This window comes from Barbatula barbatula, assembly GCF_947034865.1.
Source record: "Barbatula barbatula genome assembly, chromosome: 1".
NCBI lineage: Eukaryota > Metazoa > Chordata > Actinopteri > Cypriniformes > Nemacheilidae > Barbatula > Barbatula barbatula.
In genome coordinates, this window is record NC_136766.1 from 11,006,516 (window position 1) to 11,031,725 (window position 25,210).

Genomic DNA, 25,210 nt, shown 5'->3' on the forward strand with positions numbered 1-25,210 from the left:
CACACCCACATACACACAGACTTCCCAATCCCTTAAATCACCGTCTACAGCCTGTAAGCATGTTGCGTCACATAGTTTTACAGTTTTTTTTCATCTTTCCTCTCTCTTGACATCTCTTCCTCTCTCTCTTCCTCTCTCTCTCGCTTTGTCCCAGGGCTGTAGTAAGAAGACAAAGAGCCGCTTATATCACCAGACGGATGTTCAGACTTCATCTGTGCTCCGAGCACTCACAGTCATTAGTAAGGTGGCAGTGTTATGTAAGGGGTCAAGTCAAGGAAGGGAAGGGCTGACACACACCAAACAAACCTTTTGACAAACCTTTTTGCATTTTTATTTATTTATTTATGTTTTCCATTTGAATACAAGGACAGCTCAGAATTTCTCAAAATATAGTGAATGTCCTACATTGCATGGACATTTTAGCCCAAAAATTATACAGAACAATCCAATACGCACGGGTTTGTAAAGACATTTCATAGATTCTATTGTTTCTAAGCAGATATTTTCTGTCCTCCACCGCTAAATCTAACCCTCTCGTAAACCGTTTTTATTATTAGATTTAAAGCAAAATATTGTTTAGCTGATTTGAGCTAGTTTGACTAGTTTTTTAAATAGTCAAGACTACTTCAGGACTCGACCTGCACACACACACACACACACATACACACACGTGCATTCTTGATGGTTTTTGGGCAGGGATGGTGGACTGCTGGAGGTTCATTGTGACAGGAAATAGCAAAGAGAAGTCACCCGTGCACACTCTGCCTGCAATCTGTCAGAGCATTCTGGAGCCGGGCCAAAGACCTCTGCTTACGACACATCCTAATGGAGAAGGGAGAGTTGAAGAAAGATTAGAAAATAAGGGGTGAAATGGACAGACAGAGGGGAGAAAGACACAGAGGAAGTGGACAGAACCTTTTTTCATTCTGGATGTAGTCTATCCTGTCTCTCCCTTTCTTTTTTATTGTTTTCTTCTTTTTTGTTGACAGAGCGTGTCTGGCCATGAGGTCCTCGCACAAATTCTCTCCACTTGGCTGCGTGCCCATCTGCTGTGCCGCATGTGGTTGTCTACAGTATGTGTAGATGCAGAGCACTGTCAGGTGGCACCAGGTGTTGCTTGGACTTGCTTCACTGCACGCAGGGCCGCAAATGCGTGGCACACCACCTCCCACGTGACTGGCAAACGCTCTTATACGCACACCCACGCTGTGGAAGTTCATTCGTAAATGCACATTTAAAGTTAATTAACTGCTTTTAATTGCTTTTAAAATTATTTTAAAGAACCTATAATGATCAGACTGAATGAAAATGCTGGTAAAGCTAGTGCGCATGTTCTGGCAAATAATCTGAGTGTGACTTTCGAGATAAGTGACAAATAATTACGTTTGCAAATAATTATGTTTAAGAATGGATTGGAACCAGAGACCATCTGACTGACGTGTAAAGTGACCAGCCATTTTTCTTTACTATTTACTGAATCTAAAATAAGAAAATAAGACAATAATAATAACCAGTTTTGAATGATGGCATGGCAGCCTTTACAGACAAAAGCCCCCAAAATGAGAATTGTCATCCTTTATTCACCCTCATGTTGTTCAAAACCTGTATATGACTTTTCTTTTGTGGAACACAACTCATATATTTTGAGAATAAAAATTATTCAATGACAAATTATGCAAATGTCGATTGTAATTTGTTTACCTGTCATTAACATAATGAAAATGCACAAATTCTAAAAATAGATGATTTCCTTCAGGAGATTTTTATAAAGTTATTTTCTATTTTGGGAAGAAAAGTCTTGGTGTTTTAGTTTTATGATGAAGACACTTCTACACCTTTTTACTTCTCTCAGCTGTTTACTCTGATTTCGTTCCTGATCAGTCGCTCCATCCCTTCCTTTCTTTCCTGTCTTCAGACTGACCACAATGTCTAGTTGAATGGATTAAAGCATGTAGCTGTCGGAGGGAAATGAGGTGACTCCTTCCTATACTCATTCAATGAACTGTCAGTCACTCACCCCTCACTTCTCCTCCGGCATCTTTCCATTTCTCCCTCCTTCCATCCCCCCTTCTGGCCCAGCGTAAAGCAATTGCGCACACATTTTGATGACTATGTGGTTTTGTGTCCATATCGAAGTCGATGCCGCCCAGTGTTTGGGGCACCAACATTCTTCAAAATAACTTCTTTTTTGTTCTGCAGAAGAAAGAAAGTCATACAGGGTTTCTTAAGAATGATTCATCTTCTACCTTCTAAACACTTAAGGTCTTTAGGTGATGATTGATGATAAGAACATTCACATTCACCCTCAGAGTTTGCGTAGTAACAGCCAATTCGATTAAAACTAATTTTAGTGTGTGAAATACGTACTGTTTCAGACAGTCAGTGAATGGGCTCTGGGCGGTTCGTGGGCATAATGCCTGAGACTGAAACAAGACAGTGAGAACGAGAGAGGAATTTGAGTGTTTGGTCAGTGTTTGGTCCCTCAAAATCAAATAAAACCAATCGGTATGAACTGAACCACCATCTTCCTTGAAACCAGACAACGTTAATTTTTTAAAGAAGTTCACTGCAGACAGTTTGGTGCTCAGGCTGCAGTTAGTGTCACTGCAGCGTGAGCCCTGGATGCATTTCTGCGTTAAAAGTGAGTTTATTAGCTCTCATTCAGAGAATGATGGATGTTATTGGAGATAGAGTTACATCAGGCGTTTGCGCGTATGTCTCCTCTATATATCTGCCCCGAGGCTGCTCTCTCCATCTCGTGGTGAGTGGAGTCTATTTTTAGAATCACTTCTTATTGGATGCAAGCTTTTATGAACACAGTCTCCTCCGTGAGATGGGAGTGCCTTCTGATACGAGCCTTTTATTAGGAGAGGCCCACACCAGGTTCTGTGCATATGTGTCTGCGTGGGTGCATGAGATTGTTTAGAATGGAGAAATGACAGCGTTGCAACAAATAGAGGGAGTTGATGTGGGTTTGCCTGTGTGTTGTGAATGAGAGAAAGATGAACGTCTATAAATAGCACCGGCTTTTTTGCCGTGTGCTGTACTGCAGATGAGCGATGCAAACGCCTCAAGTGAAACATTTACATTACGTTAATGCATTTGTTGGACGGTTTTATCCAAAGAGATTTTTCACGGTTTAATTTCCACGGAAAAGAAATATCTAAGAACCTTTGTAGTGAGAATGCAATTGAGCTACAGAAAGAGTAAAACAATGGCGGGTCAAGACATCTTCAGAAAAACGTTAACAATGCTGGTTCAGAAGATGTGCCTGTTGCATTTTTTACATCCATCAGAACAATTATAAACAAAATTTAAATGTTAACCGAATATCTTTAAGATTTAATTATACATGAAAGATAAAAAAATGAAATATTTCGAAGAGGTCTAAATTAGAGATACTTATAGTTTGTGTATGTGTATATAGAATTTATCTACATTTACGCATTTGGCAGACCCTTTTATCTAAAGCGTCTTACATTGCATTATACTATACTTTTGTTTCTAAGTATGTGCAATCCCTGGGATCGAACCCCTATCATTGGCGTTGCTAACGCCATGCTCTAACCACTGAGCTGCAGGACTTTATGCACAGAAACGTTTCACAAAGGTCCTGTTATTCACAGAATTATATTATTTATCAGTTATTATTAATTATCTCTTGCATCCTCATGTATTCAATATTTCGACTAACTCAAAATTTGTAATACTCTCAGGTGTGTAATACATCTAGCCATAAACTTTCCTGTGAGTGCAAACTGTGAATCTATATGGGGATAGTTTTACATTCCACACTTCTCTCTCTTTCTCTCTGTTTTCTGAAGTAGGGAATCAGGACAGGGAGGCGCATTGGATCAAAGGGCGGGTCATGTGGCAGCGTTTACATTTTTCCATGTCTTAGAAATGATGAGAAAGGAGAGAGAGAAGAGACATTTAGAGACACTGCATTTATAATACATGACACAGTGCCATGGGCTACTGCAACCCTGCCCTCCTATAGCGTGCATGTGCGTGTGTCTCAGAAGTGGGGGTATGTCTGGTAGTTCAAATCCGTAGTCTAGACTGGTAATAAAGATAGTCTGTGCACCATAAATGTTTATGTTGCTGCAGCATGTAAAATTGGATCGATCATTGGCAGTGATATGATGTCGTGATTACCTGACTATACGGCATGTGTTAGTAAAGATCCATGCACTTAAGCGTGCATGCGTTCTGTTAAATAGTCCTAGTCATTTTCTCAGTGTGTGTGTGAAGTGTGGAGCGAATCAGGGCTGTAAGAGAATCCTTCTAATCAAAGCTCTTCTCTTTGGTCTGTCTATGTTGTATCGATCTATGAGCTCTTGTATACAGCTCATGCTTGGGATGGCTAAACTCGGCTGACACGCGGCACTGCATGTTATATCAATGAAAGCTTGAAATCCACACTGCCACAAATACAAGCAAACACACACACACACACACACACGCAGTGTTGTCATAAGTATCATTCTTTGTCACCTCAACTGCATTGTAAAGCATGCCCTTGGGGCCCGGGGGATACGCTTGCATTACACTTATCATCTCTGCATGTTTGAGATTGGCGACGGAATTATACACAAAGGCAATGGTACATGGGTGAACCTCACGTAGACGTGCTCAGGTCACATTTCATCCCAAAATAAAAAAGAAATGAAATTATGCTTTTGTTTAAAGAAAATATATTTTAGACTTTATTTTCATTTCTTAAATTGTCATTCTCATGGTGAGTATCATTACATTTTTAAGTTATTTTCTATTTTGGGAAGAAAAGTCTTGGTTTTTTAGTTTTATGATGAAGACACTTCTACACCTTTTTACTTCTCTCAACTGTTTACTCTGATTTCGTTCCTGATCAATCTCTCCATCCCTTCCTTTCTTTCCTGTCTTCAGACTGACCACAATGTCTAGTTGAATGGATTAAAGCATGTAGCTGTTGGAGGGAAATGAGGTGACTCCTTCCTATACTCATTCAATGAACTGTCAGTCACTCACCCCTCACTTCTCCTCCGGCATCTTTCCATTTCTCCCTCCTTCCATCCCCCCTTCTGGCCCAGCGTGAGGGTCTGTCAGGGTGAGGGTTTCAGGTGGGTTTCGTACTCTGTGCCCTGCTGGAGGGGAAATGATAGCTGATAGCATCACAGCTAGCCTGCAGGAATGAGCTGCTACTGTGGTGTAGTACTTTCACACACAAGCACATAAAAAAATCATTTATTCTGCTTCGAGATGGTGGGGGGATAGATATGTGCAGAGATAGACAGTCTGAAGTTAGAATCACTTGCAGAGTCATAGAGGTGCACACCGAAGTGTTACAAAATGACATCATGTTTCTCTTGATGTTCTTTTAAAGTGGCCGTATCTCAGATAGTTTCTGTATATCACATGTTTATCTTGAGTACTTATAGAATAGTATCGCACCCTTCAAATATGAGTCTTTAGTTTGATCACATTTATAACAGACAGATACAGCTGTATGAGTTTTTCCGAAAACATGCAGCGCGAGTGGGGGGGGGGGGGGATAAAGGATTTGCGCACACATTGCCAAGTAAACACAGATTCAGAGGTCTGTGATGCCCTTAGATGTCCGAGGCTGCACACTCGCCACAATGGGCAGATCAGCGTGGGCCTCCCCATATATCCACCATTTATATAACATTCATCACCCAAATGCAGTGAACAAACAACACAGATGAATTCCACGAACATAGTGCTTTCTCTCTCTCGCTCGCTCTCTCTCGCTGGCTCTCTCTCTCTCTCTCTCTCTCTCTCTCCCTCTCCTGCACACAAGTGAAAGTGACTTTTGCACATGCTCCTTCTCACGCTCTCCATGGTTGATGCGTCCCAAATTGTCCAATAAGGGACTAAGAAGAAAAGTTGTTACGTAACTATTTTTAGAAACCTGTACGAACACTGGGGGAGTGTATCGAGCACAGAAATACTACGTAATATGTCTAACTCGTTTTTTGACGATGCATGAGAAGACTTTTAACATTGTAAAGAAGTCAGAATGCATGACACACCGTTGCACCCTTTTTAAATGTGAGATCTTTAATGAGATATTTTACAGCATATTGGATTTAGTGAGGCCCACATGTGAAGAAACACGTAAATCTTTATATTAATATTCATTTTATTATATTAACAATATATTATGAATAATATCTTAATATTTCTTATTATTTCTTGGCCACTTGAAATAAGACAGTTTGTGATGTTAACCATGGTTACAGTATGTCTATTTATAAAAGGTCAGATCGGCACACAAGATGTTCTTACAACACTCGCAAATCATCGAGTTTTTCACAAGCTTGTGCAAAAGTTTTCATGCCAGCTTGAGTGCCTGTTGTCAAAATGAAGAAATACCAAATGCTAAGAAATTCTGAAAACGTAATGATACATTTTGTTTCATTTAACAGATTTATACATATTAATCTTGTTTATTATAAATCGTAAATAATGACACAATTCTGTTGAAAGATAAGTAGGATTTGTTAATGATTCAAAGCCTTTCTATACATTGATATTGTGTGTTATGTTTGTGTCTGCACAGATAGAAATGTGTGGTTGCATGAAACTGAATGTATACTTTTTTGCATGAATTTTATGCAAGTATAGATTTTTTAGATAGTACAGTACGATAAAGGAATGTGATGACAATCACTCATATCGATTGTATGCTTATATTTTGCAATGTGTATGTGTACATGTACAAGACCTTTTGCAAGGCAAGGTTTTGAGTTTCATCAGCCAGTGCTGATAGAGAGTCAGTGCGTAAATTAATAAATTATTAAAACTGATGATGTGAAGAAGCTCCTTTGACTAATCTCAACCAATCAGAGAAGTGCTGCTGTCTATTTGGGTCATGCCATTGTACTATCATCTGAGAGAAAGAGAGAGAGTGGAGTTATGTGCAGAATGGCAAGATTCTTTCATTTTATGAAACCGTCTTATTTATGTACTTCTCTCATGTTTATTTGGGACAAATCATCTTTTAATTTTACATCAATTATAAACCAGCTAAAAGCGTTTAAACTACAACACAGTAGAGATTAGATACAGCTTCACGAAAAATTTGAGCAATATGACCGTAAGTAAATTTGGCACAAAACTGGCACCGTGGCGCCATTAAAATAATGCTGTTTATTTAAACATAAATTCGACATTGCAACATTATCTCAACCAATGAGAAGTTGCAATCTTAAATAAGATTAAATGACAGATCAGTAAACCATAAAAATATCTCTTATGACAGATTGAGTTTGAAAGCAGAATGATTTTGAACGGGAAGTTGACTTCCAACAAAGATCATTATCTGTCATCTTGAGCAGTTGTTTATGGTGTTATTCTCATTGAAGTGGCTAACATCTGGGGCTGGGCTGCTGTCCAAATGCTGGAGGCATGTCAGTCACAAAGACTCGAGCTGTCTGTTTCTCTCCAGTGACTGAAGTACGGTGATAAGTGAACACAGTGATTATGTGCAGAGAGTCATATCTCTTTTCTTTCTTCATGAAGTCATCATATCATACATTATAAAATATACATTGACCTTAAACACTGCATTGGTGTATCACTCGGATTTTGAAGGTTTATGAGGTCTGACCTTAAGGAATGACTGATTATGGGCAAGCGACCACATGCTACTCTGTTTTTTTACCTGTCTTGAATTGTTAGAGCCTTAGCTTTTATATACTGTTTCAAAGCAACAACATAAATGTTACTGCACATGCATGCTTTGTGGCCCAGACTTAACTTCCGGTACATATCTGCAATGAATATCTAGAGTCCCTCTAGATTATTTCTGATAACAAGCAAAATAAATAAGAAAGCTATCAAGTATAAAAATACACATAGTTATTGTATGCGCGTGCGTCCATAGAAACAGTTTGTGGCTTTTAGAGTACCTTATGTGTGTCTCTTCATTACTTATTGTACTGTATATCATCTCTAAATTGTGATACTTGGTCTGATGGATCACTTGCTCAGTAAATGAGTCTGCGAGTAGTTCTAGCATGATAAATAATCATTTTACTACACGTTGCAGCTGATTGGTTCGTTCGGGATCAGCAGCCAATGTTCGTGCTGCTCTACATTTAAATTTTGGCTAGTGATTGTTGTCGCAGCATGGCGCTTTTCAGAAACCCGCCTCCTTCCCCAGCTCCACATGTATAGATCTGCTACAAGGTGATCAAGTAAACCATGGGGGTTTATGCAATTATGTTATATGTGCAGCAACAGCATTACTTATATGCACACAGAAGCATGTTGGGGATGTATTGGCAGTAGCAAGTCACTGTACTTGCTCCGCTGCAGCAGTGTAGCAGATCTATTCCGCCAAGACCAAGTACATTTATATGTCATGTACACTACCATGCTAAACCCTCCGAGAGTTGTCATGACAGAATTACATTTTTGTTTAGCGTGAACCAAACCTTTACTGTGAGTAACTGTTACTGTTTGAGACTTAAATAAGTGTAGTTAACAGATCATTAGATTTTCAATAGATACACATTTGGAACATTGTTGCATTAAGTTTTGTTTTATTTTAAAAGGAATATTAACAATTGTTACCAAGAAAGTTATATCCACCGTTTATATAACATCCATCACTGAAATGCCGTGAACAAGCAAACATACCTCATCTTCGCTTAATGTCGCAAGAGTAACGAGCTGCAGCTGCAGGACCACAGAGCAGCCAATCTTGATGGTAAGCGGTTCTTCCTATCACTAGTCGGTTGATGCGTTTGCAGGCGATTTTGCCTTGCTGTGGGCATTGTTTTCCCGGGAGAATTGCCCAATAAGGGACTAAGAAAAGTTGTTACGTAACAGTTTTTCATGACGAGACACGTCAAAGCATGACAATACAGCATTTTAATATTGTAAAGAAGTCAGAATGCATGAAACACAGTTGCACATCCCCTTTAAGTTCCTTATGATTCTCATCTCATGCTCGAATATAGTACATTCATCTTAAAAAGCCCTACAAATAAAATAAAGCCAATACCTGCTCAATTATTGCTGGAGACACACCAAACTAATCAAAACATATATCCTTATGGAAACTCTAGATCCATCTTGCTCAGTTTTATTTAACATTTCTGAGAACAGACAGCTCTCAAGCTGTTCATTTATTCTTTATGCCTTTGAGTTCCCTGCCATTGAAAGTGCCCATGCCGGCGGCCAGCAGGGAATAAAACCCCTCAGTCAGTTTGTGTTTTTCGAGGGCTTTCACATATCCCTTCTGTAGCCTGCCAGTACAGCAGTGAAGAAACAACAGAGAGGGATAGAAACATAATGAATGGGAAAAGAAGGTGTTTATTCTTAATTCTGTAGTGTAGTTGTACGGATTGCTGTGTTGTACTGGCAGAAGGTACAGAAATGAGATTCACCAGGGATCCTGTGAAACATATATTACATGGGGATTCCTGTGTTTCGGCATTGCTATACAATGTGTTCTGTAATGCAGTAGGATTCTTACTTGACATTGGTTATATGGCACAATCCTTATTCAGCTTGTTCTTCCCATGAATGCTGTAAATCCAAAGTGAATTGATTTGAAAGTGGACAGGGCATTTTCAGTATGTGCGACTGTGATACAGTAAATTATTCTGAATTTTCTTGCATCGGCTTTTAAATAAGAATACTGCATCATGGTACTTGTTGGACTTTGTAACTGTTTTGTTTCTGAATACAGATGACTTTGAATAAAAATGAAACCGTTGCTAGCTTCAGTAAATCGATTTAATATGGCTATGAAATTATGCAATAAAATACAGTATCTATTTTGTCCCCATCTGAATTGACTTAAGCATGATTTAATCTAGTGACAACCATTTGAAGATACAGATTAGTTTAGTCTCAGCAAAAGTAACCAAAACAAACAGACTGTTTTTACCAGATTCACATAATGTAAGAACACATTTGTGTTGGTGTTTTTTCCCTGGCAGCAATTTGGAACTGACAGACATTTCCATGTGCTGTGAAGCTGAGTGATTGAACATATATTGATGCATTATGGTTGGAGTGCCTTGCTCAAGGGCACAAAGGTAGCTCGGGCCCATCGGCAGTTCATTTCCCAAACCACTTATCCTTGCAGTTACTCCCTCGACTTTACATGCCTTTGCTGTAGGGGGAAATAATATTTGTAACTCTTCCTGTATCATCTTGAGATGAGAGAGAAAAGGGATTGTGGTCACAGAATAGGAAAATGGCTTGTGTTTGTAGATTTTGCCTTTTTAGAAACGGACAGGTTATTAGTATTAAGATTTTATTCTGATGTAAAGATTGTGATTATTGTCATACAAAATTTGCGAATTTGGTCATTTGAACCAATTTGTATTAGATGCTACAAATAGATGCTCTCAATGGGCGTTTAATAGCAGGTAACATTGCAGATATAATCAAATACAAATGTAAAATGTTTGTAAAAAGTAAATATACCAAGTAAGCTTAAAAAGCAGGAATCATCTTACACAGCGAGTTCCGGATCTTCCCCCAGGTCTCTGGGGAAAGACGCATGATCTCCTGAGATGTCCCCTGTGAGCCACTGAGCTTGTCTCAGTTCTGGGGCTGCATGATGGATGCTTTGGCCCACTTCAGGGATCCTTGAGGAGGGGTCCTTGCTCGGAGCAAAGAGAGTAATGAGGTGTTCCAGACTTTGACCGCTTGCGTAAGAACGGCAGCCCAGAATTCCCCTCACACCAGGAGTACAGTAGGAACGTCCTTTGCTGTAATTGAATAAATTATCGTATTAGCAAAGTATTGATGTCCCCAGATTCAACGTTCTACATAAGTATGTGTTACGATGGGTATTTTTTTGTGTGTTATTCTAAAGGCTGAGCATTCTGACATGTTCTCAGCAGGGGTAGTGAGAGACCTTGCTACCTCAGGGTGACCTATTACTGCTAACAGTGCAGTCCTGCTGGAGGAGATCCATGTTACGTCTCAAGCAAAACCTCACCGCACATTTTGTTCTGTGCTGGCTTCTTTCTTCTTACGGCTGACATATGACCTACCTGTCACAACAGAGACCATCCAATCAGTGTAGCCAGTAGGGTCACAGGCCAACGTGATTTGGTCTGTGCCAAGCGTTAGTCATTTTGTATTATAATTCATTTATGGCTCTTTTGATCCTGTTGCACGCCTTGACTCATAGGTATGAACCGCATGCTAGACTGTGCAGCAGGGGACTGCCTTTGGTTTTTATTGATTGATTGATTGATGTAAAAGTCAGTAATGCATCTTAAAGACATTCATTTCAATGTGAAAGTGAAAAGAAAAGTATTTCAAAGTTGGAAGCAAAAAGAAATTTAACGATTTATTTTAGCCAAAGATAAAAATAAAAGTACACGAAGACTGTCAGTATTTGCTTAAACTATGACGGGGTCATTATTGTTCTTCGCCGCTGTCCTTGGCTGGATCCGTTCGAAACAGTCAAGCGTGTAATACCACGTTTAACTTGAGAATTACACAATGTTCATTGTCTAGACCTTGCTTAACCTTGCTGATTAAAAGCTCACCATGTAGCTTAGTTTGAGGACGATTCTGCGTTTTCGTGATACTCTCGGTGGGCAGATTAAAGCGTGAATGTAGTGTAGTTTATCCCTGTACTCAGTGGGTTTGTGTAATGTTTTGAAAGAAGAACAATGTTATTAGTCTAGACACATGAAATGATGATTCTTTCCAGGTGTCGCTTATAACATAGTGTGTATGAAACTGTGGGTTTGTGAGTTTATATGCTAGTGTATTTAATCTTTTCAGTTTTTTCCTTTATGTGTGCCCATCATGAGCTCAGTACGGGTACCAGGCTTGCTTTAGCTAATCAAATCAATCATGGCAACCCACTCACTCAACATGTGTAATGGACGCAATGGGCAGGAGCTAAATGTCTCCACACCGATACTTCATGATATGCCTGGAGTTAATGGGGATTTTTTAGCCTGATAAAGCATGAAGTATTGATCGTATGTGCAGCCACTGGCCGCTTGGTTGCATATGAGTTTGTTGTGCCGGTGTAATTGATATTAATACGAATGACTGCCCTGTGAACTCTCAATAGCTGCACCACACGTTCTCTCTATCTGCCTCTCTCCTGATTCCTCCTAAAGTTTAAAGGATCAATGTGGAGATTTTAGCGAAGGAGATAACATATTTACGAAACACGCTCTGTAGAGCATTTTGTCCGTTTAGGGCTACTGTAGAAACAATATGGCGGTTTCCATGCAAGGGGACCCGTGGTGTATGTACATAGAAATAGGTCATTCTAAGGTAATAAATACATAACACCTCCTTATGTAAGGTCTGAACACGTAGTTATGTGTATTATATTGCATTTCTGTCAATAGATCCTCCCAAAAAATTACACTCTTGACCCTTAAATTAATGCTTTCTGTGTTTAGACATTGGAATACTAATCTGACAGGACTGATGCACCTATGGTGTGACTGGACAATATAGGATCTAGTATTAAATTAAAAGACCACGAAGAAAGAAGGGCTAGCAAGGAACAAAATTCCATGTTAAATGAGCATTGATTGAAGACAATGGAGAAATGCCTTCTCCAATTAAACCGGATTCTCAAAAGCCTTGAAATAGCTAGTTTTCTTCACCAATAAGGTGAAGTATTTTTAATTTGAAAAGATCCGTCATAAAATAATGACATCTAAATGTCTTAAGGTATAATGCTTAATGACAATAGGAAGGTCGTCTGCTTGATGGCTCCCCGGTCAGCACTCATTTCAGTCTTCCCAGAGGTATACAGCTAGGGTAATGTATTATAAAATGTATTTGGTTGAATTGTCTCAAACACAAGCTTACTTGACAATATGAAAAGCTCTTCACAAACCTATAATATCTGCTTTCTGCAAAATTTTCACTCATACAGATGTCTGGAATGCGAAAAACATGATTAAATTAGGCATTTATGCGTTTATTTCTGTGTGCATACATTTGTGCTGGTTTTCTGCATTCTAAAATATGTGAGGACAGCTGTTTGGGGTTCATTAGGAAAGGAAATGAGGAATTTTGTGCTTTTTGCTAATTCGAGACAACATTCTGAATGTGAAGATCAAAGAAAGTGCAGACATGATGGCGCGCCTGTGGAGGATAGTTAGCGTCGGCAACCTGTCAGGCTAGCACCCTTTCTGCTCTCCCCCTCCCCTTAGAAAACTACAACACTATCTGTCTCGAAAATACATTGCCACTATCTTTTCTGCTAATGTAGTCCATAAACATTTAAAACGGCTATAACCGAATCAATATATCAGTCTACCCTGCTGCCCTCTGTTTCAGTTAACTTAACTGGCATTCCTTTGACTGGTTTCTAACCCATGCGGCTCCTGAAGGCATCCAGTAGTAAGTAGGTGTGAGGCAGAGTCAGACCCAGACCTCTTTATCAATCTGCTATTTTTATTGCATAGCGTCCATAGCTAATTGTTGTTTTTCACATGTCTGACTAACATTTTAATAAAAGCAATACGGCACTCAATGCTGTGCATTATTCTGCATATGATCACCAGTTTGCGTCATGCCTGTGACTGTATTCGCAATATAGCTCAGTCTCCTTTCCGCATTGCTTAAATCAGGCATGTGTCCCAATTCCATTCTGAATGTGCGCTTTGTTGTTATGCACACAGGAGTTCTGCACACAGGAGTTCTGCAGTTACACATGAGTTGCAGCATTTTTATGCCCTGAGGGTCATTGTAGGACATAATGTAGGGCGCCTAAAGCAGAGTCAATACCATCAGGCACAAAAACTAGTAAAATGTGGTTTTTAAGTACACTTTTTTCAAGTGCATTCTGTCTGTGGCAGGGCAAATTCTCTGGCTCCCTTCTCAGATGCCAGGGCTCTTTCACTTCCTGTCTCTCTAATCACATGGCTGAGGAGGAGAAAACTGGAGCATGCTCCCTCCTGTGGCTTAATTAGTTTTTAAGTTGAGGAAGCAGGTTGAGTGTGTGTGTGCGTGCGTGCGTGCATGATATATAAAAGGGTCTTAATTAAAGAGATGTGCAGTTTTTCAGGACCTCTGAGAAAAGTCTGCATGATGGCAGAAATGCAGACAAACATTGCATTACTGGGAATTAAACTGCTGTATACGCTGAGTCTTGTTGAGAAAATGGTTTTGGAGAAGTGCTGGTGTTTCACTATTATTTGCTGTGTTTGCCTTTTACTGTACCGTTTATTTTCTTCCAAGTTACTTTAAACATTACTATGGTATTTAGTGTTTCCCACAAAATGTTGACAGATTTGTGGTGCTGGTGATGTTACGAACTAATGAGCAGATTTTTGATGTCATCACGTCGTGTTCGTGTTAGCACTTGCTATATGTTTTTCTTCCACGTTATACTGTATTTTACAACTGAACTAGTCTAATAAGTTCTGCTTAAATCCTGATTTATAAAGGCAACATCATCTGACAAAATCACAATACAGTACATCTAAATTAAAACAGCGGCTATATGCACAATGTGTTGCTGTATTATGAACGCTTCTTTGATTTTAAATGCAAGTGACAGTTAAGTACACAAACACTACACGGAGCTAACTGCACGCGCGGATGAGAGGCCGAAGGCTCGCACACACATGGTGCTCATCGGAAGTGAGTGCATGCGAACACGGAAGAGGACGACGCGCAAGCCATCTACTAGCACATGTACTCCGTGCAAGTGGATGCTCCCATGTTCCAAAACACAGGTTAACTTAATATAATAATAACCAATTATAAAATAACAACAATAATAATAAATAATTGACTAAACGGATCATTTTATGTGTCATCTATCAAACATTAGGCGACATCCTTGTTCTCCCTGCAGTTCCTTGCTTGCTTTGTAACCGAAATCCTTGCGACAAACTTAAGTTTTCTTATTCAGATATAGTAATGGATATCAAGGACAATTCAATACAAGTTACGAGAACTGATTCAAGTACTAAAAGATCAGTGCAGGGTTTAAAGCTATTCCTCTAACATGCTCATGTTCCCAATATTCGATTGTATAGACCGTTTCATCTTAACAACATAAACAAAGGTTACTGCTCATGCGCACGTTTGTGACCCCAACTTAACGTCCGGTACACTTTCACAAACAATAGCTTGTCGATTGTTTCTGATAACAATCCAAAGAAACTGAGAAGAACCGTTGCTTGGCTAAACTTGTACCTCCAATATTTTGAATTTAGACTGCGATTCCAACCTCAACATCCGCTAGATATAAATGTACCATACGGTTTCTTTAAATGTGTCAAAACTACAGGGCCCATTAAAAAAAAGTATTTAATCAAATGAACATAAAACAAAATTAAACAAATGTTATTTAATACAATTATTATACAGTTAAATAATAATACAAATGAACATAAATTAAATAAAATATAAATAGTTATGTTATTAGACACTAGCCAAACACAAACCGGAAGTTAACTGGGTGTCAGGCACGCACGCGCGTGTCAGATGAAACGGTCCCTAAGGATTACAGTGCGTGAAGCCACAGGAATCTTGAATGTTTGTTTACTCACTGTCTCTTTCATATCTGAGACGTGTCCTAAATCTTATTTCCCCAGTTGGTCTCTCTCTCACTTTCTTCAACCTTCTCAGGGGACGTGTCCTGCTTTTCTGAGTTCTTCCCTCTCCATTCATCATCTGCTCTGTGAAAGGGGGAGTGAACCTCTTTTAATTAGCTGATTAATAATGAATCGGGCCGCTCAGTGGGGTTCTCCTCTGTGTGGGAGGATGAAGCGGACATGGGTCTTCTTCAAACGGCCTTGTGCTTTTTATTTCTTGAACAAACTTTAATGAAGTGTGTTTCTTTTGGTATTGACTTGATTACAGGGTTCAAAATGAACTTATTGTCCCACCTGTCAATGATGATCGCAACACAACAGGTCTTTGTGTCATTCGCAGAATGGTTTCTGTCTCTTGGTAACTGCACCTGTCACAAAAACATAAAAACCCAAAACAAAGGTTGAATTTGTTGGTATATATTATATTCGATAGAAATATTATATACATTCGTGGAAATACAGTAAATATTTAACATTTTCATTTAATCAGCATTTTTAGATGTGTTGTGGACATTCCAGTCTAGTGTCGGTTGAATTTCAACAGAATCTTACCTCAGGTGTGACATAAAGTCATCCAACAGCATCGTAAAGTGTAATGAATATAGAGTAAATAAATGGATATACAAACAATATTTTTATTTGTAATTTGGGAGAAAGCTAGTAGTTCACAGAATCAAACAAAAAATATACCTAAACACATACAGATAAATGGTCGATAGAAAAGAAAAACAGAAAATATGTTTTGCAAATGGCCTCCTACTATTTTCTACGGCTTTATTATATATGACTTAATATTATTATATGATGACATGACTGGAAAACGTTCTTCTGGAACTCTCATTTGATTCATGTTTAAAAGTCATTTTATCACTAAGAAAGTTTTGTGACTCGAATTGTTCAAAAAAATTGTTAATATGGTTTAAAGAAGTTTGGTCCAGCTAGTGCTTGAATCACAAAACTTTAAACCCAAGTCCCTGCATTCATCCTCTATTCATTGATAATTCTCCTGACAGGACATCCTAAATAGAAACAGCCAACTGCATTTTTATTTTCTCTTCAGAGATGGAGACTCTTTCCCATTCTATCTGCTCCTCCCACCCTCCTGTCTCCCCTCTCTCTCTCTCTCTCTCTCTCTCTCTCTCTCTCTCTCTCTCTCTTTTTGTCTTTCCACTCTTTGTTTTAAAGTGACTCTTTATTTCACCTCCCCTGGGGAGAGGAAAGAATCACAGAGAAACCCCAGAACACAGAGGTATTAACACTGTAACCTTCCTGACCTGCTGAACTAATCTACTACCACCCATCCACTCGCTCACATATAGAGGTAAAGGGGCTTCCAAAAGGTTAGGAATACAAGAAAAATAAAACACTGTACAGAAAATATGTGTTTGAGAAAGCACAGGCCCGGGGGACATTATGTACCTTATCATGCTGGCTCGTGAAAAATAATTAGGTCACGTAATATTTTCATTACAATCTTACTTAAAGTGTAGATGTGTTGAGGATTGTTCTCAGTGTATGTGGACAAAACAGGCCTCTCTTTCTCTCTGTTTTCTTATCTCTGGATGTGAGCTATGCTGTTTGTGATGCTGTGTGAATACCCATGACTGTGAAAAGCACGTCCTCTCTAATCTCTCCCTGTAGCTCCCTCTCTTCCGGTACGGGAGTGTGCCTGTGCAATGCTTATTGATAAACGAGTACAGGGAAAGCAGAGGTTGTGCCACTGGTCTGATAGGCTCTGTGATGCTGGCTTGATGCCCGGGCTGAGATCTTATGCTGCGGTCTGATTGCTCGAAGTAATACATGCTGCTGCAGCCGCTCCACAGTGCTAAAAGGCAAGAGATGACCAAGCACCAAGACTAGGGTTTTATATGTGTGATCTTTTTGATAGATTAGTATCAAAGCCAGAGAGGCATAAAGAAACCCTACAAAAAAGTTTTGGGCCGGTACCATGGTGCATTCATGGAAACGACAAAATAAAACACATTTTAAGGTTTGAATTCTTTTTAAACAAACACAAATCATTCTTCTGAATGAAACATTAACTAAATTGTATGTAAAAATAAATCTTTATTGCTTTTTTCCCCTGCTGTGGTCTCAGAAGCGATTCCAATCCCACTGTCCTAAATCTCATCCGAGAAGTAACAAAGGCAGTTAATCAATACCCCATAGGCTGTAACGGCTTGAGGGGGGTGATGTGATTGGCTGAGGTCGAGGGAGGGGAAGTGACAACAAGCTGTCATAACAGTAAATAAGAAAGGAGAGCAGAGCAGGTCAATAGCTCTTCAGCTGAAATAAGTGAAAGACGTTAATCGCAGTCTTTAATCACTTTAAGCCGTCATGTGACGCAAATGTGAGATGCAAAATGACTTTAGTGGTACATAGCAGGCATGTTATAAAAGATTGCATTAGTAGAAAATGTCATGTTATAAAAAAGATTTGAAATGAGAAGATTAGTTTCTTTGGGACTGTGGACATAAAGTAGTGTGCCTCTATAAGACAGGCCCATTGTGGAGGCTCTTTTCTATGTGATGAACGAAGAGGAAAGGGCGATCAAAAGGAAGAAAACAAGGGGCAAGAAATATAAAGAATGGGAGTGTGAGAGAGAGAGCAGATGATATGTTGAAGTCCCCCACGCATGACTATTAATATACAGTAAGCAGTGGGATAATGAGCTTCCGTCACTGACACCATGCTTGACTCAGCCAGTTCTTGAAAGAGATGTCAATATCCCCCTACAATGGTGACCAGTATAATGGTTCGACCTCCTTGTATCCCCCTTTTCACCGAAACCCTCCCTTCTCCCTCCCAAGACACTTTTCTATTGCATTTCATGTCAATGCATGCATGTATTGGGCATGCTTTAGGCTGCCCAGTGCCAAATTAACAATTGATTCTGAAAATATATTTGCTTGCATATTTGACTGTTATTAAGAGTCAGATTAGGTAGAGGATCAACATAAACCTGGGACATTTTTTTTTGTCCAAATGCTCTAAGATATCCTGGTCATTTTCATAGCCCACAGGGAGGCAGCAATAACGGCTTAGCCTTTGAGGATTTATTTGGCTCCCCTTGGCTTTCATTAAGCGCAATAAACGCATGTTTAATGCCGTTGGCATGCAGCCCTTTTATTTGAATCCGGCCCAAGATGCTCATGGAGCATGTGCTGCAGGATGGGGCAGCTGGAGACATGTCTTCCGTCCAATCCTTCCCCCATCCTTCCAGGGATCCTCTATGGTAGCTGTGGGACCGTATTTTGGACATCGGCCCAAAATCGGCTCTGAGATTTGGTGATGGCCATGAGATATCAAGATCATCGATTTATTTTTGCTTGTAGTGTAGAGAAAGAGTAGGCTTGACAGAATATTGAGTGACTGTCTGCGAAGCATTTTTATGTAGTTTTCCTGTTCTGTGAAAACCTCAAGACCCAATTTTACATCTGTATTACAGTATTTAAAAGTGTGCTGACGTGTAACTAAGGGGCTGTTGACTTTTACACACAACACAGACTCTCAGCCCCGAATATAAAAACACTTATATATATGAAATATACTTTTCATATATTTTCATTCATCATTTTGAAAGAATTGATAACATTTTGCTTGTGTTGACTAGTGTCTCATTTAAATGTATTGATTATCTAGATATCCAAATACAATAACTAATTGTATATCTTTATTGACTTTTATTTGTCATAAATAATAGTTTATGGGTCACTTGCACACAATTTTACTTTAAGGTTGAATAAACACTGTTCCGCAATAATATGAAAGGGATAGTTCACCTAAAAACTACAAATCTGTCACCATTTACTCACCTTCTCTTGTCATTTCAAACCTGTTTGACTTTCTTTCTACCACTGAACACAACAGAAGTAATTTTGAAGAATGTTGGTAACCGAACAACACTGGTACCCATTCACTATTGTACGGAAACAAAAACGGTGTCACTGGGTACCGCCATTGTTCGGGTTTGGGTGAACTTTCACTTTTTAAAAGTATCCACTTTACTGTTTTCATGCTCTCTTTCACTACTTTGAAATTAATCTCTGTACTAGCTCGTACTTTTTTTGCCAATTGCAGCTGTCACTTTGGTTAACATCTGCTAAATCAGTAAGGTAATTGTTCTGGCATGTTTGTTTTTTATGATGGTGATGGTTGTTGGAGCTAGCCTCTCCTTGGTACATTGTGCTGTATACTGTATATATATACAGTGGCGCAGGTGTACGGGACACCCCTACAGGCACGTGCTGTTGGCCCCCTGGTGGGATAAACGAGCCAGTTATATTATGATTAAATTCAGTTCTAGAATAGTGGAATCACTTCCACCCCATTGCCACGGTCACATGTTTACTGGGTGGTTAAAATGTAAATCTCAAGTGCTAACATGTAGCAGATTTAATGTAGCATACAAGATTTATCATTCCAATTGTAAAAATATAACAATCAGAATAGGGGGCAGGGCTCCATTTAAAGCTTGGTGGGCTGTGTGGGGGGGACTGGGATGTGCTCTGTTATACCATCTAAGGTCAATGCACAAAGAATTGATTCTTCCATCTAATTATTTTCTCACCACACTTGCCTCTTTACCACCTTCATGGTGTGTCGACATTCGGGCCGTAATCTTCCTGTTCGGGCCATAGCATGACGGACACGATTGCACAGCAGAGGGTTTTCAGTGTCTCTCCCTGAGGGGACTCCCATTATACCTCTGTGTTTGCAATTAGCAGATGGCTTCTCAGATTGTTTCAGCGATGCTTGATAAACAGTCCAGATTACACGTCCGCAGAGGAGAGTCAAATCCCCTGGTTTAGAAGGTCTTAGGGGGCAGATTGCCTCGTGACTCTTCACATGCCCTGGACTGCTACGTTATATAAAAAAAAACAATTAAAACTTTTACTAACATGGTCACCGCCAACTCAATTTCCATACTTTTTGAAATGTATGATTCTTGTTCAGATTTGATCATCAATCATCATTTTGACAGGCACAGATGGCACATTGAAACATTCCCAAAAGGCTTCTCTCTTAACGGCAGTCACCTGGAACATACAGATATTAAAAGACACACGTCACAACCATCTCGATGAACTCTTAAGTTTTACTAACAGCTCTATGTGAAGTACTTCGCGACATTCTTTACTCGCAGATCCCAACGCTTGATTATTCAGGTCAAAAAAGTGAATGAAAAAATGCCACATATTTCATTTTACCTACAGCATCGAACATTCAAGAACCCGATCAAATCTGCATATATTGAGTTAGAATTGGCCTTAATAAGTCTGATGAGTTTCTTCTGGCCTTAAATTTTCATAATATAAACAAAGAAACCGAAAAATAGACAAAAAAGGCTAGATATGATGCCTGATTTAGGTAAGTTTATAAGCTCCAGGCCGATATTAGAGCAGTTTGTGTTGTTGTTTTTAGTGGTGAGCACACATCAATACAGAACACACTCCTGCTGACCCGCTCGAAACTTCATGTAAAATACACAAGTGTTCATCCGATGTGTTTTACACCTCCCTGACTCAATGTCAAACACTTGAGTGGCTGTGTTGAGAGTCAACTGCTTACACTAAGAGAATATTAAAACGAAAACAGTATATTTAGTTGCAAAAGGTAAGATTGAATGAATGCTTGCGATATTCAATAAAAAACGATTAATGTTCTCAAACAAATCGTGCATTTTGTTCTGGTCTATGTCAAGACATTATTAGGGACAAACTTTGGGTCACTGGTACTAATATGAAAATGAAATATGAACCTTGTGTGAGATTTTTCCTTAAGTCCTAAAATTTAAATTAGACACAAACTGATTACATTAACTAACACTGCACCGCCAAATTTTACAGATTTATATTTCTGACTATGTGCTTTTTCTGAATTTAGTGAATCAAATCTGTAATTTCAGAGATCTATTGAAACTCCAGGAAAACATGTGAGATTGCTATGGTCTTTTTATTAGGTAATCTAATCTGAGAAACAAAAAATGTAACCAAAAGTCTTACTTTGTTTTCTGTGTAAATCCATTGGTGTCTTGTAGAAACAGTTGAGATATAAAAGAGATTCTCCTCTGTGATTTGTTTGTTATCATGGAATTGTAAAAAAAAATATACAAAATAGCCACTTACTTTGTACATACATAATACATGTATGAGCAATGCATTATAAATAAGTACAAGTAACCTTTTCCATTTAACCTCAAACGGACTCCATTTGTTTCATTCACTGTGTAATTATGGAGATTTTATGCTGGAGTCCTGATGGTACATTAATCAAAAATAGATCTGAGTGGGACTGTAGAGTCCTGGCAAGAGTCGTGCTTATCTATTGTGTGCTCAAATTCTAGTGTAGCTGCCAAATCACATGCCAGTGCTTTCCGATAAGAAAAGAAATAAGGCCCGACAATACAAATGGCTCTCGTATTCTCAAGGCATAAGATTTGTTTTTGTGTAGGAGACTGGGTGTGTTATTAATGAAAAAACTCAGGTGTTTCTTTGGGTGAACACAGAAAAATCGTGCATGTGAAGAATTGGAACGATACGGAGGCTGTTGTGTTTGTGGGAGCAATGTAAAGCAGATGAGATGCTGGTTGATGGGAGAAGCCCCGGTGATTACTGATGCATGTTATTGCTGAAGGTCACCACCAGGCAATTCACTCTAACTGATGAACTCCCATTTATTGATCTGTTGAGCCCCTGCAGGGGAAGGATGAGGGAAGCCTGCGAGGAGACATGCTGAGCCTCTGGGGAAGCACTTTCACCATGCCGCCTACTATGAGTACATGAACTGTCAACAGGAGGTTATGCTGATGCCTGGTGTCATCGCTTATCAAAGCTTTATACCATATTCTATGTTTTCACTTTGTGAGGAGTCAATGTATGAGGAGGGTAGAGTCTAGACGCCAGGAAGGATATGGATGTATATAAAAGAAGAGCTTTTATTAATTAAGAGTTATGGTTTTATTTGACTTGTTCCTCTCACTGCTTTTACATTTAGTCCTTTAACAGATGCTTTTATTCCAACAGCGTCTTACAGAGAGCTCAGGGAGCAATGCAGCGATGTGTTAAACAGGAGCAATATTACAATATTGCAACAATTTTGCAAATTTAACATATTTAACTGCAAAAAATATACAGAATTTTATAGAACATATGTTCCTTTTCCCAGTAATTTGGTTTTGAGACAGGGATCACAGACATTTTCACACAAGCTTCCTTCACAACTCAACCACAGATTTTTAAAAGTGCCAAGTGTTAATGGAAAAATCTCTTACGGCCAAGTGTTGTTTTTCTCTGCAAAAATGATGAGAACACTGCTTGTTTACTTGCTTGGGAAACTCAACATGGTTGACTCATCCTTGTTTATCTAGGGTTTGTTTTGCACGGAGTACTGAAGTGTGCTACACTAACTTTAGCTTCTTTGATTAGTGCAGTGACTCCAGCATGAGTTTCCATGGTTTCCATCTCAGCGCTTTATTGGAGAGGTTTGCTGCTTTAATGACGTTTGGTTTGATTGATTATTTTAAGGGAATTGAAGAAGACTTGACATGAGACGAGGGTTTTCTTCTAGACTAGCTCATCTTGTCTTCACTATGATTGCAACCCAGAAAGTTGAGGAAAGTGCACTTCTACTGTAACTGTATAGTTTCTTATGGCCCTCTGATAGTAATTATAGGTAGTTGTCAGATTCAGGAGTATACACTTAAGAATAAAGGCTCTTAAAAGGTTCCTGACAGCGATGCAATAGAAAAATTATTTTCGGTTCCACAACTATTCAGTCAAAGGTTTTTCAAAGAACCATCTCTTTCTTACCTTTTTATAATCTGAAGAACAGTTTCTTGCCACAAAGAACCTTTGGTGAAACAGAAATGTTATTCTGATGTTAAAGGTTTCTTTATTAAACATTTTGACAAAAATGGTTCATCTATGGCATTGTGAAGCACCTTTATTTTTAAGATGGCTACTGTATATCAGCTGTGTGTTTACATTTAGTACAAAGTGTGTGTTAGTCTATATGTCAACTTGAATATTTACAATAGTGAACTGTAGTAAAATGTATTTGGTATTCTGTTGTATATTATAGTAATTGCTACAGTGGTCTATTTTCTTACCTATACTAAATGTAGTGTAAACTGCAGTACAGTATACCTTGATATTTCAAAAACACTAGTATAAACTGGAACAGTAAGTATTTTGGTAAACACTAAAATATACTACAGTATTTCTTCTCATGTGATTATTTTATCCTGATGCTTGTGACCATTTTTCATATCAATATTCAATGAATAAAAAAAATATCGTGGCAACACAGTTACGTTGTGACGATGTACCTGGACTGAACTATATTTGTTGCCTGGACGTACCAAATAACGCTCCAGCGACATAACTTTGTGATTACCATATTCGTTGTGACGACATAACATTGGACGTTGCTGGGACGTGATTACCTGCTGAAGACATAACTGGAACGTACCATATTAGTTGCAGTAACGTACCAAATACCAATCGTTTCTGGGATGTGATGAGCACGCCCCAATGACCAAAAAGTCACAAAAATGTAATGTTGCCAAGACGTCCTCAGAACGTGGTCACAAGGTAATGTCACGGTGACCAAATGAAGACGAACAGGCGACGTCTTCAGAACGTTCTGTGTTTCCTGGAATGTCTTTTCAGCAGCTGCTCCTAGCAATATGCACCTGACCTTTCCTCCCCTTTGCTTTTTCTGTGCCCAGCTAGAGTCTTTTGTCTTTCTACAAAGTTCTGCGAGGGAATAAATTAGTCATTTTACGCGTGGCATTTTACACGTATCTGTGTGTTCATTTCAGCGCGAAGCAATTACGCATAGGTGAAATATTCATTGGGTCGCCGGACACTCTCTTGTGCACCGTCAAGCCCAGCATGAGGGTGGAAGATTGCATCCTCTTCTGTGATACAACATCAGTGACACGTCGTGAAAGTGGCGCGAGATGCCATTCGGGCTTTAACGACATACATATAAAAGAGATGCAAGGAACTGTCAGGTGTTTATAACCCCTCTGCCCCAGGGGTAAACCTTTTGGGAAATCAACAGTTTGATATGCAGAGGCATGCTGAAAAATGGATGGGGTTATAAATGAATGCACAGACATGGCATTTAGCCAAATATGGTTGCTGATATGTACATGCCCGTGTCAGCCTTCGAGCGTAGTGACGGTCTTTTATCGTTGAAATGACAAAAGCTTTTGAGGGTGATCCTGCATTGATCCGCCCTTGTTTGTGTTTACGTATGTTCTCTGACATTTACTTTCCAACATGAAAAGTGCCCCTGGGTATCACATTATGAATACCAGGGGCTTTAGAAGGAGAATTCTCATTCTGTTGAAATGAAACCCTCGCTGGGACCATCATGTAAGTGCTTTTTGGTCGATGTACTTTTCATGCTTGTTGAATTTATTTTTTTCTTCTCTTTTCCCCAGGCCTTGTGAAACTGGGCATCCACTGTGTCACATGTCAGAAAGTTGCGATTAAAATTGTAAACCGGGAGAAACTCAGCGAGTCCGTGTTAATGAAGGTAAGAGCTTTTTTCAATGTACTGCATGAATTTGGTTAACTAAAGTGAAACAGTCCATACGCCCTGAACTGTATGGGATTGATGAGTCA

The 25,210-nt window shown here is 39.2% G+C and overlaps 1 protein-coding gene across 14 annotated transcripts in view; it reads left to right on the forward strand.

The window, feature by feature from the left end:
- brsk2b (BR serine/threonine kinase 2b) overlaps positions 1-25,210 on the forward strand; it is a 97,896-nt gene that overhangs the window by 26,857 nt on the left and 45,829 nt on the right. For all 14 annotated transcript variants that reach the window (XM_079462174.1, XM_079462179.1, XM_079462171.1 and 11 more), the window contains exon 2: positions 25,027-25,121. In XM_079462174.1, the coding sequence (XP_079318300.1) occupies positions 25,027-25,121 (95 nt within the window). The remainder of the gene's footprint in view (positions 1-25,026; positions 25,122-25,210) is intronic.